The sequence below is a fragment of the Argopecten irradians genome, chromosome 4, assembly GCF_041381155.1.
Source record: "Argopecten irradians isolate NY chromosome 4, Ai_NY, whole genome shotgun sequence".
NCBI lineage: Eukaryota > Metazoa > Mollusca > Bivalvia > Pectinida > Pectinidae > Argopecten > Argopecten irradians.
The window spans coordinates 44,788,983-44,802,672 of NC_091137.1; the positions used below are offsets into that span (position 1 = coordinate 44,788,983).

Below are 13,690 nucleotides of genomic sequence, written 5' to 3' on the forward strand. Positions count from 1 at the left end.
AAACTTATCAACCAAAACAATAACAGTCAATCAAACCGAAGCCGGTCATTTTCTCAGCACAGTCAAATACAATAATGACAGACCAAAATAAGAATCGGTTAGTTACGTAGAATAAGAAATAAATACCTAGATTGATTAAAGTTTATTATACCCAGTATAGTGTCATATCTTCAGTTTCATGAAACCAAACAATAAATTAAAAGTACGTTAAACAATTAAACAAGGAATAATTACATGATTATTCGTTTTTCGTATACCACAAAAGAAACGACAAGATATCCAAACTTTAGCTGCCCATGGAAAATGGGTGGAATATGGCTTATACAGATTACATTTCAAAATTGGAGAAATCCGTCCTTAGCATGGTGTGGCTATTAGTCTTTTTGAACGAATTGTCTCTTTTCATATATCTTTCTTTAGGTAATGGCAACGTACTGCAATCATAAATCTTATTGTTCACAGTTAAAAAGTCTAAGCTCAACTGAGATGCAAAAGAAGATTTGCGACTTTTGTTGTTTTTGGACTCATGTTTTCTTCGCTCTTTTTCGAGATCCAGTTTTCTGAAAGAGCGGCAGCTTTTCACACACAGATAAAGTCCTACAGTGCACATTATTCCAAAAAGAAAGGCGGTAGATCCGACAACTATCAGGTGAAAGATCTTGTAAGTTGGTCCAGTCCGACTTGAGCGGGCGATCACTGATTGGACTTTCACTTCTGAAAATAGAACATTGTGAGAAAACATACAGTTGTAAAACCACACAAGAGGAACTTTTGCTCGTTGGCGAGAATATTGCCAATAGAAGTTAAACTTGTTTGCAGTGGCTACGCAATTCCGCTTTCCTTTCACTGATTAGCCAAAGTTATAATTAATGACACAATAAGCTATATCCAGCAGATCCACTTCAGTAAAACCATGAACTAGTTTTATCTCTTGAGAACTAAAAAATGTTCACTACCTTTCCGGAACAGCTTTTAATTTTCATAATGGGAATGTAGAATAAGATTGGTCATTTGAAGAGTCGCAAATCCTAGGCCTATTAGATTACGATAATACTACACTTATCATCATCTTCTGAACAATTAAATCAAAATAAATTAGATGTTCATATCTTTGTCATCGTCTTTATAATTATCGCGCGTTAGTTGTCTATCACTACGCCAGACGGCAAAACAGCGAAATGAACATTCACTGTTAACATATATTACACAGGGAATCTTGTTTTTGTTTGAAGTTGTAACTTCATCTTAAAACCGTCGACATCAATTGTCTTATGTTATTGTTTTTATAAAACTTTCTTTCGGAAAGTTAGTGGCCATTAAGAGCGCATTGCTACTTACCATGGTCACTATCCAAGCAGGGCATGGACTCTATACTGACACCTTGACATTGGTCAGGTTTTGGATAAATCACGTGACACGTTCGACGTCTGAAGCGAATGCCCTCAAAGCTACAAGATGTCCACGGTGACCATTCATCCCAACCAAGCGTCCCTGAATAAGAGAAACTTCAGCAATTGAAGTAGTTTCTAAAGGACAAAATGGATAGCTATCATTGGAAGGATACTTTAACGCATCATTGAAAGTATAAAGTATCAGGTATACGTATAGTTATCCTTCACAATTTATTGCATGTTTCATATGTTAAATGTTTCAAGTAAATCTCGGACCAAATTATTTAAAAAATAAATTCATCATTTAAAATTTGTTTTTCTTCTGTTATGAAGTTACAACACAATATCAGTGCACTCTAAATGAACAAGTAATTATTTTTGTGCTACAGCTCTTAAAATAAAATATTTTTATAATTCGATATAATCTGCTTAAATTCATTTCTTGGGGATTCTTTTCTCTAAGATATCACTTCGCCATTTGATCAGCCAATCACATTCGACGTTACAAACGGCTACGTAATTTTCTGTTGCTCCCAAAGTTCATCTACCAATATAATCTCTTCAAATTTCCAAACAAATTAAGGATTTTTTTCTATGGAATCGTTAACAATTGCTTCAGTGAATCAGAAGCGCCGTTACAAACTGCAATGTCGTTTTTCCTCTAATGGGATGATAATGTTAATTTATAAGCCAGTCAAAATGATTATTACAATAATCATTATTTTGAAGCAAATGAGAAAGCTCGATACAAACTATATTTGATTTCATTACCATCTTACCGTTACAGGGGTCCATGTAGCACAGGACAACGTTTTCGTGTGTACCGGGACACGGTAAGGTGTAGGTGGTTCCCGGTACAGCACTCTGACACTTCCGGACCTTCACTCTGGTGCCACGCCCACAACTCACGGAACACGCCGAGTACTCGGACCAGCAACTCCACTCACCTGCATCAGCATGTCAGTAAAGATTATCAATTTCAATGTAATCAATTTCAACGAATACTGTTAAATGTATGAGCTGTTATGGAAAATGTTTTAATAACTTAAACTTGATTTACTTGAAACATTTGGAACGACCGCAAAGCTAACAATTTATATAACATTGAAAACAAGATACATTATCGCTGAAAATGGAAATTAAACTCATGGATCTATCTTTAATATTTTCACACATGTTATCACAATTTACCCTCGCACGAATGCGTGTTGCAAGTCCTGGTTTCCATCCCGTCTCCGATGCAGTCATGCCCGAATCCGAATGGCTGAGGGCTGTCACATGACCTATGGCGTTGCTGGGTACCGCCTCCGCAATAGGCAGTGCATTTGCTGAAGGCAGTCCATGGCGACCAGTCTCCGTGTTGCGTTAAATTGCGGATACCATCTGTTGCGTTAGACATGAATGTGTAATATATATACTCTTTATCTTCACATGCAAGAGTCGGGGCATTCCGGAATTTGAATTAAATCTTGTATTGATATTACTGTTGAGCTTTTAAATAATTAGTCAGTAAATGATATTAAATATAGATATGAAATATGTCATTTAGTGTTCAAGTGTAGTATTGTATACTTCGTTTGAGAGTATATTTGTGTTCAAGGTGGTTATTTGTTATGGGCATGCAATTTTTTTTATTCAGTAAGTAGGACATATCCATGTACTCCATCTGGATATTGAGCTTAATTTTATACATATAATGCATTTACGTTGTAATCGCACGTTTCTGACATTTCAGCACACGATTATGAGCTATATAAATCGATTTAAAGAACGTTAAAGGTCGACTACCTTTCCCAAACGGCTTTTTTAAATCTTTAAAAGCTAAATGTAAAACGAGATTGATTATTTTGTAGAGTAGGAAAAGTTATGAGCTTACCGTTAATACGACTCTCATTGTCATCTTTTGAACGATTTAATTGATTTTTTTTTTCTTTTTCCTAACGCGGGTTGTCTTGTTTGCCGCCGTCGTCCACGATTACCACGATTCTCCAGTTGATTATCTTTGTGCTAGACGACAAAACAGCGAAATGAATCTTCACAGTTCACATTGATTACTTAGAGAATCTTGCATTTCTTTGGTGTTGTAACCTCCCCTTAGGCCATCAATATACATTTTCTTATGATATTGTTGTTTTTAAGAAACTTCAAATTTTTGTTTCAGAAAGGTAATGGGCCTTTAAATCTGAAGTTAAACCTAAAATATGATCCGAAACATAATTCATTTTGAACAACTTTACCAATCGCTTTCTGAGGTTTCACATACTGTTTAACTTTATCAAAATCTAACATTATTTTTGCTTGCCTCTTTGTTAAAGCGGGATTGGCTTTAAACGTATTTATAGTGTTATCCCGCTGAAATATACTGGTGAGGGTTTGCAACTAGCAATTTTACCGATGTATAATATGTATTATTTCATTTCACATTTTTCGACGATAATGGTTTCATTTTCTTATTCTGTTAAAGTTCTCTTGCGTGAGACAATATTGAGAACAATAGGTCGCGATTTTAGTGATGTAACTTATGACGTTATAATGTTTTATTATGAAATCCTAGCTCTAAATAGTTTTAATTCAGCAAATAGTGATATAGTTAGCTTTTTATAATGTCTTAATGTTTCCAAGAAGAAGTTATTAGTTTAAAGTCGGGAATACTTTCTAAAACAATCTGTGTGAAAAAGATTTGTCACAACAAACCGGGAAAACATACAGCCAGTGCATAACATGGTTAAATGTTATGAGATTTTTTTAAAATCATGAATATGGAGACATTTTGCAGTCGACTTGATTTTATACGAAAGTTTTTTTTTATCAAAATGTATTTAAAGATATTGCTTCTTTAATACAATTCGCTTGCGTTACTGGCTTGGTCTCACTTCAAGATGTTATTACAGGAAAACTCGACCAAAATATATCTATCGATGATATACATTTTACATATATATTTACATGTCATCCGATTGCTTTTTATGACAACAGAAACTGTGATATTTTCAAATCTTACCTCAATCAACGACACAATTGAAAACATGCCTGCATGTTGATTTTCATTTTAAATCACAATAACGAAAAACAATATCGTTAGGAGAAACCAAAGTTATAAAGTATTGTTTTATCAGTTGAGAATTCCGTCTTGTTTTTGAGTGTTTATCACCTTGATAAGTTGCCTGAATTCTGTCGCTTCGTTGTGTCGCCCCGACAGAACGATAATCAACGTTAACCTCGTGTCGCTCCGCTAAAATGATAATGCTGATTAACGTTCTGTATGGGCAACTGTATGGGTGAATTCTTCAAAATGGTTAAGGTACATTCAATGTATTTTTGTATGACTACTAGGAACGCATATAAGTTTAAAATTAAATAAGAACACGGATGTGTTGCTTTTTTCAATAAGAATACATTGTACGTTCGTTTTATTTAACAATGGAAAATAAATATTTATTATGTGAAGAAGAAATGATGCTATTGTGACGTTTCAGTGTGATAAATTCCGTTAGGTTGTGTATTCGTATGATTATTATGGTTGTTTAGTTAAATAGGTACACATGTATTAATTTAAAACACACAACAGTACGGAAACAATGTTTACGTTGACGGAATTAAAACGGCACTCGACGAGATGGATTAGAGAGCAAAGGACAGTGAAATTCAAATCGCATGAAATTAAACAATGTGTTCGATAGCCTGAAGATGCTTATTAAAACTTGATTCTCAGCTTTAAATGCACTTGTTATAAACATTTCAACCTATTTCAGTTTAATATTCACTTTCTATATGGAATATACATTATGCGAATGTTTATACACTAAGGATTTCCCAGCATTTGTTGCAATGCATAATTTTGAGTTTCGTATTAGCATGTATACAAATCTAATACCCACATTTTGTATCTGGTTATCTATAAGTATATTGCTCACATCAATATGGGTTTTTTATCTAGGTATGTTTGGGCGAAGAAAAAATATGTAGGTATATTTCAACTTTGCATATTAAAGAGTTATCTGCCCTTGCGGAACAGCATTAATTAAGGCGTCACAAAATACTGATGTCACACTTTATACCTTCCAGCGATTGATATACTGTGTGTGTAATTCTAAAATATGCAAAGAGAAATTAAGATATTCTCAAGGTATATTGTTGGAATGAATTTCTCATATTTTTTAAGCTCTACATTACAATCTAACTATGGATTATTTCAAAATTTTAAAATGAATACTTTTTCACTTCTATACAGTAACATATTTTCTCCACAGTTCACCGTTTTGAGTAACACATGTACAGGACTCCCCATGACAGAACAGACTTGGCCATGCCAGTTGTAACCAGGACACAGGACACGGTGCTGAGAATGGTATGGTTAGATAGAGCATGACAGTGTTGTTATTTTGATTAAATATATGATATAGTACGAGCATGTTTAGGTTCGGTCAAGATGCAGGCATGCTATATTACTGCAAATCACTCTCATTTTCGTGAGCACATTTTTTTCTTCAATTACCAAACAACGAATGCACTTTCGATGTTCTTGTAAATATTTCGAAGATATCTACAGAAACAATATCCTTTTCTTGAAGCATAATTCAGAAATTGTGTTTTGTTTTATTTTGTTTTGTTTAAAATATTCTTTTCCACGAAAATGTTAGTTCTTTGCAGTATCAAGAATAAGTCTAGCATCGAAACAGAGAAATAACAAGTCTAAAGGAATATATGCTGTTTTAATAGTTTATTCATATGCAATTGTTTGTAGTTACTAAATAAATCCATGTTAATCATACACATATGACGTAACGATGTACAAAGAAATATATTCAGATCCAATCTTTGATTTAAGCATGTCTCCACGACATCTACATATCAGCACGTGCCCTATTAAATTGGGACATGATGTGCTAACACAAAGCTGTCAGAGGAGGCTAATATATACATACCTATCTCTATTATAACAGATAACAGGTGATTCAGATAATATTTATTTTCTGTCTTAGAGACGTTTCTTTAATGATTCATCAATGATAATTAACCACTATACATGGCGAATATTACCTTTGAGTTAAAGAGACTGTCAATATACCAACAATTAAGATTAGGAATATGAATTCTTATATTGACAAAAATAACAGCTGTATTTTTTTAAATTAAAAACTCAATTTATAACTACACATTAGTAAGATTAGAGCCTATCATTGATTTTGTGCATGACGAAACTCTGTCTGAATAAAGGATCATATTGATGACTGCTACAACCCTAATGAACTTTGAAAGCAGCCAATCATGTCTTCCAACATTTATAAATCGTCATATTGAGAATAACAGTTTCGAAAATGTTTGATGATTTGCAGAAAACGACATTTAGATATCATGATAACAAGTCATCTTTGGAATATATATAAACATTTCAATTTGGTATAAAAGTAGAGGTTCTAAAACTGTAACAATATTTGCCCACTTACCTTGTTTCCATGTAACAAATTAATACTGTAAGCGTGCTTATTTTAGCGGTAGCTTTATTTTAGCGCTTTTCGCAATAGTTGAAGTTTTAAACAAAGTACAGCGCTAAAATCTATTATAGGGTATTTGCGATGTTGAACTACCAAATTGCGCTAATTTATAACCATGGTAACAAATCCTAATTTACAGTTTTCGAATTTGCGCTTAAACTTGACTACGCTAAAACTTGACTGCGCTAAAATTTGACTGCGCTTAAACTTGACTGCGCTAAAACTTGACTGCCCTAAAACTTGCTTAAACTTGACTGCGCTTAAATAAAGACGTTTACAGTATTCTGGTTCAAGTATCCACTTAAAGCTCACATCATCTTATTTTCTGGCATTTTGGTGGTATCATTTTCAAATGAGGTTGTTGAATGAACTATTTCCATGTTAAATAAGCATACGAATTTTAAACAATATCAATATTCAACAAAATCAATGACGTGATGGCTGTTTTCGTGAAAGAGACGACGAGTTTCGTCAGATGAAACATTAGGCACCAAGCACTAGAAATGTCATGATAAAGAATCGATATATCATACTATCCCAATATACATTTACAGTGGTAAAATGAATTAATGACTAATGCAAAACAAATAAAAAAAAGTGGTGAAAATGAAAATAAAAATGGCATGACGAATAAATAAAATCTATCTACATGTAATTTGTAAATTATTAACTGCAACAATAGCACTGAACACATTCAAACTTAGTTGCCATGGGAACCTACAGCGGTTACTATGGAAATGTAATCATTGTTCATGTGCTATTTTAGTAATAACTGTTTCTAAATATTGCACTAAAATATCATTAAAATAAATGGTTAGTCATGGCTTAACAGAATATACAGGGCAAAGGAAAATCTAACAGGACAAAACAATTACGTGTACGTGAGGGCTATATAGATATCTATGGCCTAAATCGATGTTTTGATAGGCTTACTAGCAATCAAATTGCATATTGAAAATCTTTGTGCAGAAAGGATACATTTCCCGATTTGTACATTTTGTAACATTGCCGAAGATATATTTAATAAAGCAAAAATCAAGCTTTTGTAGAAACTAGTACATAAGTTAAAATATCTACACCAGTTTTAAGTAGTCTAATAAAGATCTGCATCCAATTTAACCTCGGACATAAAGTTGAAGTGGAATAACATATATTCTTGTTATCTCATATGTAGATTTTTTTAAAAATATCTGGCTGAAATTGTAATACAGAAAACTAATTTAAATTATTTGAATAACTTTCTAGAAACTAATCTGATTGGATACTACAGCCGATTGGTTGAATTTGCCTCAAGTGATATGATTGGACAAAATATAAATAATTGGTTATGTACCGAATGATGTGATTGGACATTACAAACAATTGGTTGACTGGCCTATATGTACACCAAGCACCGGTATTTAGATGGGGAAATGTTCCTTATAAAATATCACAATGGTACTAATTAATACAAAATACTGTCAACACATAACATATTACACTCAATCATGGAAGACAAACTTACTTAATTTCTATTTTATCATTAATTCATGTAATGGTTTTATTTCATGATATGAAGGCTACATCATTTGCTTCCATACACATTCCATCTTAAGACAGGACACATTCAACATATGCGAACATTCTTCCAACAACCTTTTTCAGGCACTTCCATTTTTGCATAGACAAATGTGATCTTAAAATGAGCAACTCAAAACAAAGCATTGTTTTAGGTTGGTTTTACAATTGAATAATAAAAAAGATTTAATAAATAAATCGTTCCGTTTAGTTTTGGATAAAAAACGTATCTTCGGAACTTTTATTGAAACTAATCCAATTTCTGCAGAGAAATCTTTCATGTTTCAAAAAACGAATCTGGTGCTCATATCATTCTGTTTATATATTTTGAAAGTGGAGAAGTATGCTTTTTCATTTATTTTTTGTCATTCTTTCAACGTCAATTCTATCTTTCACACAACACCCTGACACATATTGTACATCATTAATAACTTCCGCTCTCTGTCAACATCACAACACTTATCGAAATTTGTAGTTATTGAAATTGAATTTATACAAATGCATTTTTTCATAAGAATGTATTTGCATTAAAACGCTGGCATATTTGTGCAAACAAAATTGCATCTTGATGAAGGTTTACTAGCTTATAAATTAAACGCAAGTTATTTTTTCCTCATTCGGAAAGTATGATGCACTAATTTTGTTAAAATGTAATCTAATTTATTTTTGAATGAAATGCCGACAAAGTAATAATCAAAATCACTGACATTCTTTCTTCAACAATTGCAATTTAGGTGTGTACAAATAATTTTGTATCTTCACTTGAAAGACCTACACATAATCTTTGAACTTGAAATATGCATTAAAGGAATAAATATAATATCCAGGTTTTATAATAGTAACACATGCAAAACAGTTTAGTTTTCACATGAACGTCATAATAAATCAATTTATGGTGCTGACATACATTACCTTTTCAACGATGGAAAAAATAAATGCTTGTATCATATATCAAATAATTGATTCTGGTACCAGTCTTTTTCAGTTAGGAAATATCATATATATACACCTAGTGTTGACATGTTTGACTATGTTATCATGCAAATCAACTGAAATATACTTTCTTCACATCTCCTGTACATTGCAGAACGAGCCCAGTCGAGGAGCCAGCCTCAAACCGGACAAAATCATCGGCCATTTCATTCAAAATGAAAGGAAATTTCATTTCATCATTGCTTGCAGTGAGAAAAAAGAGTAACACATGCTTTGTTGCTAAGAAACAATGTCATCGCTACAGTAACAGAATGAGCCAGCATTCTTCCTTAGCTACGCTACTGGTGAGGGCATTAAAGGTCACATTCCAGTGTAAGTGCATAAGTCCATCATAACCGGTATCCATGGCAACCGGTTCCCACATAACAATTGGTGCTTTTTTTCTATATTTGTCTTATATGTAGAAGTTTGGAAGGAGGAGGGATTTGAGTGTACATACATATGTATATACTGGAGTTGTCTGCCCTTTGTCCTGGTTCAGAGATTTGTGGCAGTGAGAGTAATTCAGATAGATGAGACATTATTTTTCCAGATGAAATTCAAAATGGTGGCTAAAAATTGATGCGGGAAGCGATTCAACCTGATCTACGACATCGAGTGCATATAAGAAACACTCCTAACGTCCTACATTTGCAGTAATTTTTGAAATACTTCCTTCTGTGTTTACAGTATTTGCGAATCACTCTATCAACGGGTGAATGAGTGTCTATGGGACTGCGTAAGATCTCACCTGGCCGATAGCAGTCCCCACTATTGTAGTCACAGTACCGCATGTGAGTTTTAGCGTATGACGCTTGAATTTGCTTTATGTCAGGCACATTTGCAATACACGTAAATTGGAATCTTTCCTCAAATGCCCCTGTTTGTGTAGAATTTATTCGGAACCATGGGCTCCAAGGTGTCACGCGCTGAAGCTCTGTAATGAAAAAAGAACAGACTGGTTGGCATGACGACCAAAAGCGAGCCATCTGAAATTATATTGTAGCTTTCCTTTCTATTAATTAACTATCTTTTGAGTATATTTGATGTACTTCTCTTGTTTTTGATCAGAAAAATCCAAATATATATTATATAATCTTGACAGACTAAATGACTGCTTTTATAATTGAAGCAGAATTTCAAATTAATTTACATATTTCCAGTACTGAATGATGATGGAATTTAAGGAGTCTCTGGACTGAAATCCGGAAGAAAGCAGTGAAATGGGGCAATAAGCCATGTGACCAATCCCATGATGCAGTGGTGGGTGAGAGGCGGTGAAAACTAGATGGAATGATAAGTCACTACTTGTAAGTGTAAAGAATTCTGTAACTGCATATTGCATAGTTATTTTATCTGCCCGTGTGGATAGGTACTAATTTTGACGTCATGTATTTGTGAGCATTACATCATACGACGACGTAATTTTTGTTCACAAAATAATGACGTCACAATTGATACCTACCTATAAGGGGGGTAGATCTGTAATATGCAAAGATGCAGTAAATGGGCATCGTTATGGGGACTGAATAAATCATTTTTCAATTCTTTAAAAATAATTTCTACTGTGATTGAATTTAAGGTTAATGATCTGGAAGTTGATAATTAATGGGATGTTTCTTTAAATTAATCTTTCCCACTTATTTGGTCTTATTTGACTCCGAAACTATCATATAGCAATATCCCTGCCCGTTATATTGGAATCCATACATAACTGATACTTACTGGAAATAATGTTATTTTCAACTTAATTGTTTGACATAATTATCTGCAGACAATTCATTTATATCTTAACTCTTTTGATAAAATTTGTGTTCCATAAAGTTTCTTTCAGTGTAAAAATTTGATGCTAAAAGGCTATTACTTAATATTGTTTTTACAATCTCAAAATTTAACATGGAGCAACTGGTAGATAAGGTAAGGAAGGCAATCACATCACATTCCCTGACGCTGAGGAGAACACCACTAATGATATTAAACAGATGAAAATGATGAAATCATTTCCCCAATGTTATGAAATATCACAATTTCTTTGATATACAATGTGAAATGAAGGAAAAAGCACTTACCATCACACACGTAAGTATTGCACATCCTCCATTCATCTGTGTTTCCCTCACAAGGGGAACCACCCCGTTGGGGTTCAGGGCTGCTGCACGCTCGCCGCCGGGACTGGATTCCACCATTGCACCTGGCAGAGCATTCAGACCACTCTGTCCACTGTGCCCAGTCCCCATCTATTGGGGGCTCTGTAAGACGTATAAAAGTAAATAAATTATAGAATTTATTCTATATTTTTGTTTACGAAGGCATCTGTAATACATAAATAAGATAGAGAAAAATAGTTTTCATTTTTTAAATGAATTTACCAGGGTTCACAACGATAAGAAATAACCATATAAGACCCAGATTCTCCGTTTCATTTCTTTTGCAAACTAATTTGTGGTTGACATTGTGGAATTATTTCATGAAGCGTCCTTTAATATCCTCAATTTCATTCATGTCTTTGTGCATATTTGGTCAAATCGGTATTAATTTCCCAAACTTTCATTTATAAGGGGATGTCTAAGTGATAAACAAGACTCGGAAATTATAGATATCCCCAGTACCATTCTATAGGGGACTTTGGAGGGAATATAAAAGGTCAACAAAGCTGCCTACCTGGACAGCTAGGGTTACCAGGACAGTAACCCTCGTCAGTAGTAGAACCCACACAAGGATTACCGCCATACTTGGGTGGTGGGTTGCTACAATAACGCTGGCGTGTTCTTGTGCCATTAAACCCACAGGTTATGGAACATACTGACCACTCCGTCCAGTCCGTCCACTGACCATGCACTGAAAGACAAACAATATCATCATGGTTCATGTGACTTGCTTAGTAAATATCCCCAATGATACTTCACTGATGACGAGATAGAGCCAATCTTATCTATTTGGTTCAGTTGTTTGAAATTTTATTTCTGACATACAGCGCCTTTCTTTTTTTTCTAGTATTCATATTTCATCAATATTTTTCTGAATGTCAGATATATACAGACAGTTTAACTTCAGGTTTAAAGAACATCTCAATGTTGTCTGATAATTTCACAGTTCATTCTTGAACATATAAATATCAGATGCTGTTCTGAATTAAGCCCCTACATCTCCTTGATCCCTGGTTTTGAAATACATACTGGTGCAGTTGACCACCTCAACATTCTGCCCTGGACACTCTGTCCCACCATATAAGGGCTTAGGATTGTCACATGACCTCGTGCGACAGAGACAGGAGCCTGCTGCCGGATCATTGACCATCTGTTGGCATGACGACCAGACACTCCAAACAGACCACCCACCATCAACTGAAAAAAATATACCGGATACATTTATAACGAATATATACCGTTCCTAACATTCTATAACTTTCCACACAAAAAGTATTTAAAACATGATTCAAATTATATGACTCCTGTGTTTATGTATTACAATCTCAAATTGTAGTATGATCCCAGCCAGAGAATAAGAAAAATAACTATTCACTAGGAATCTAGCATTTCCGAAGTGTTTGAAGAATGGACTGAGTCATAATAGTGATATATAGCAGTTGAGTAGAGATAATCAAAACTTAAAACCAAACATCGAGTCATTTTTACTTTTGTTCTATGCTAGACAAGGATTAATGGAATGAAGTCAAATGTGAATGACAAGAAATAACGTTCACGTGTGTTCTACGACTGATCGATCAGTATGCAGTCTCTGCACGCTCCCAGTAGAGTAGAAAATCAGAAAAATTCTACAATCTAAATCCAAGTCATAACTGGGTATTATAGGTGTTGACCGATTTGACAGAAGGTCATGACTTTCTTCCAATAGTTGAGGAAGGAAACTGCAGTGAAATTATGTTCCGACTTTAAGACTTGTTCCACGACTGGATAGGAGATGTGCATCAAGCTTGTTCCATGGAGTGGAAGAAAAAAGGATAACTCTTGTCAAAATATATAACTTACCTGGATTTTCTACAACAGGTCATGGCATGTTCACCGTAATGGAGTGAAGGGAGATAACTCTTATCTTACCTAGATGTTCTACAACTGGACATGACGTCATGGCCTGTTCACAGTAGTGGAGTGAAAGGAGATAACTCTGAACTTACCTGGTTGTTCTACAACTGGACATGACGTCATGACCCGTTCTCAGAAGTGAAGTGAAGGGAGATAACTCTTAACTTACCTGGATGTTCTACGACTGTGTAGGAGGTCATGGCCTGTTCCCAGTAGTGGAGAAAAGGGAGAT

General features: G+C 34.3%; 1 protein-coding gene across 2 annotated transcripts in view; it reads right to left on the reverse strand.

Annotated features, from left to right (window-relative positions):
- Window positions 1-219: 219 nt before the first annotated feature.
- The window catches only part of LOC138321814 (semaphorin-5A-like), a 131,902-nt gene continuing 118,431 nt past the window's right edge, over window positions 220-13,690 (reverse strand). The window contains exons 15-22 of one of the 2 annotated variants that reach the window (XM_069265794.1): window positions 12,592-12,759; window positions 12,077-12,253; window positions 11,485-11,664; window positions 10,167-10,352; window positions 2,583-2,774; window positions 2,171-2,338; window positions 1,339-1,491; window positions 220-714 (exon numbers count right to left, since the gene is read on the reverse strand). In XM_069265794.1, the coding sequence (XP_069121895.1) occupies window positions 329-714; window positions 1,339-1,491; window positions 2,171-2,338; window positions 2,583-2,774; window positions 10,167-10,352; window positions 11,485-11,664; window positions 12,077-12,253; window positions 12,592-12,759 (1,610 nt within the window). In that variant the 3' untranslated portion in view covers window positions 220-328. The remainder of the gene's footprint in view (window positions 715-1,338; window positions 1,492-2,170; window positions 2,339-2,582; window positions 2,775-10,166; window positions 10,353-11,484; window positions 11,665-12,076; window positions 12,254-12,591; window positions 12,760-13,690) is intronic. The other variant, XM_069265795.1, reaches the window with a different exon arrangement.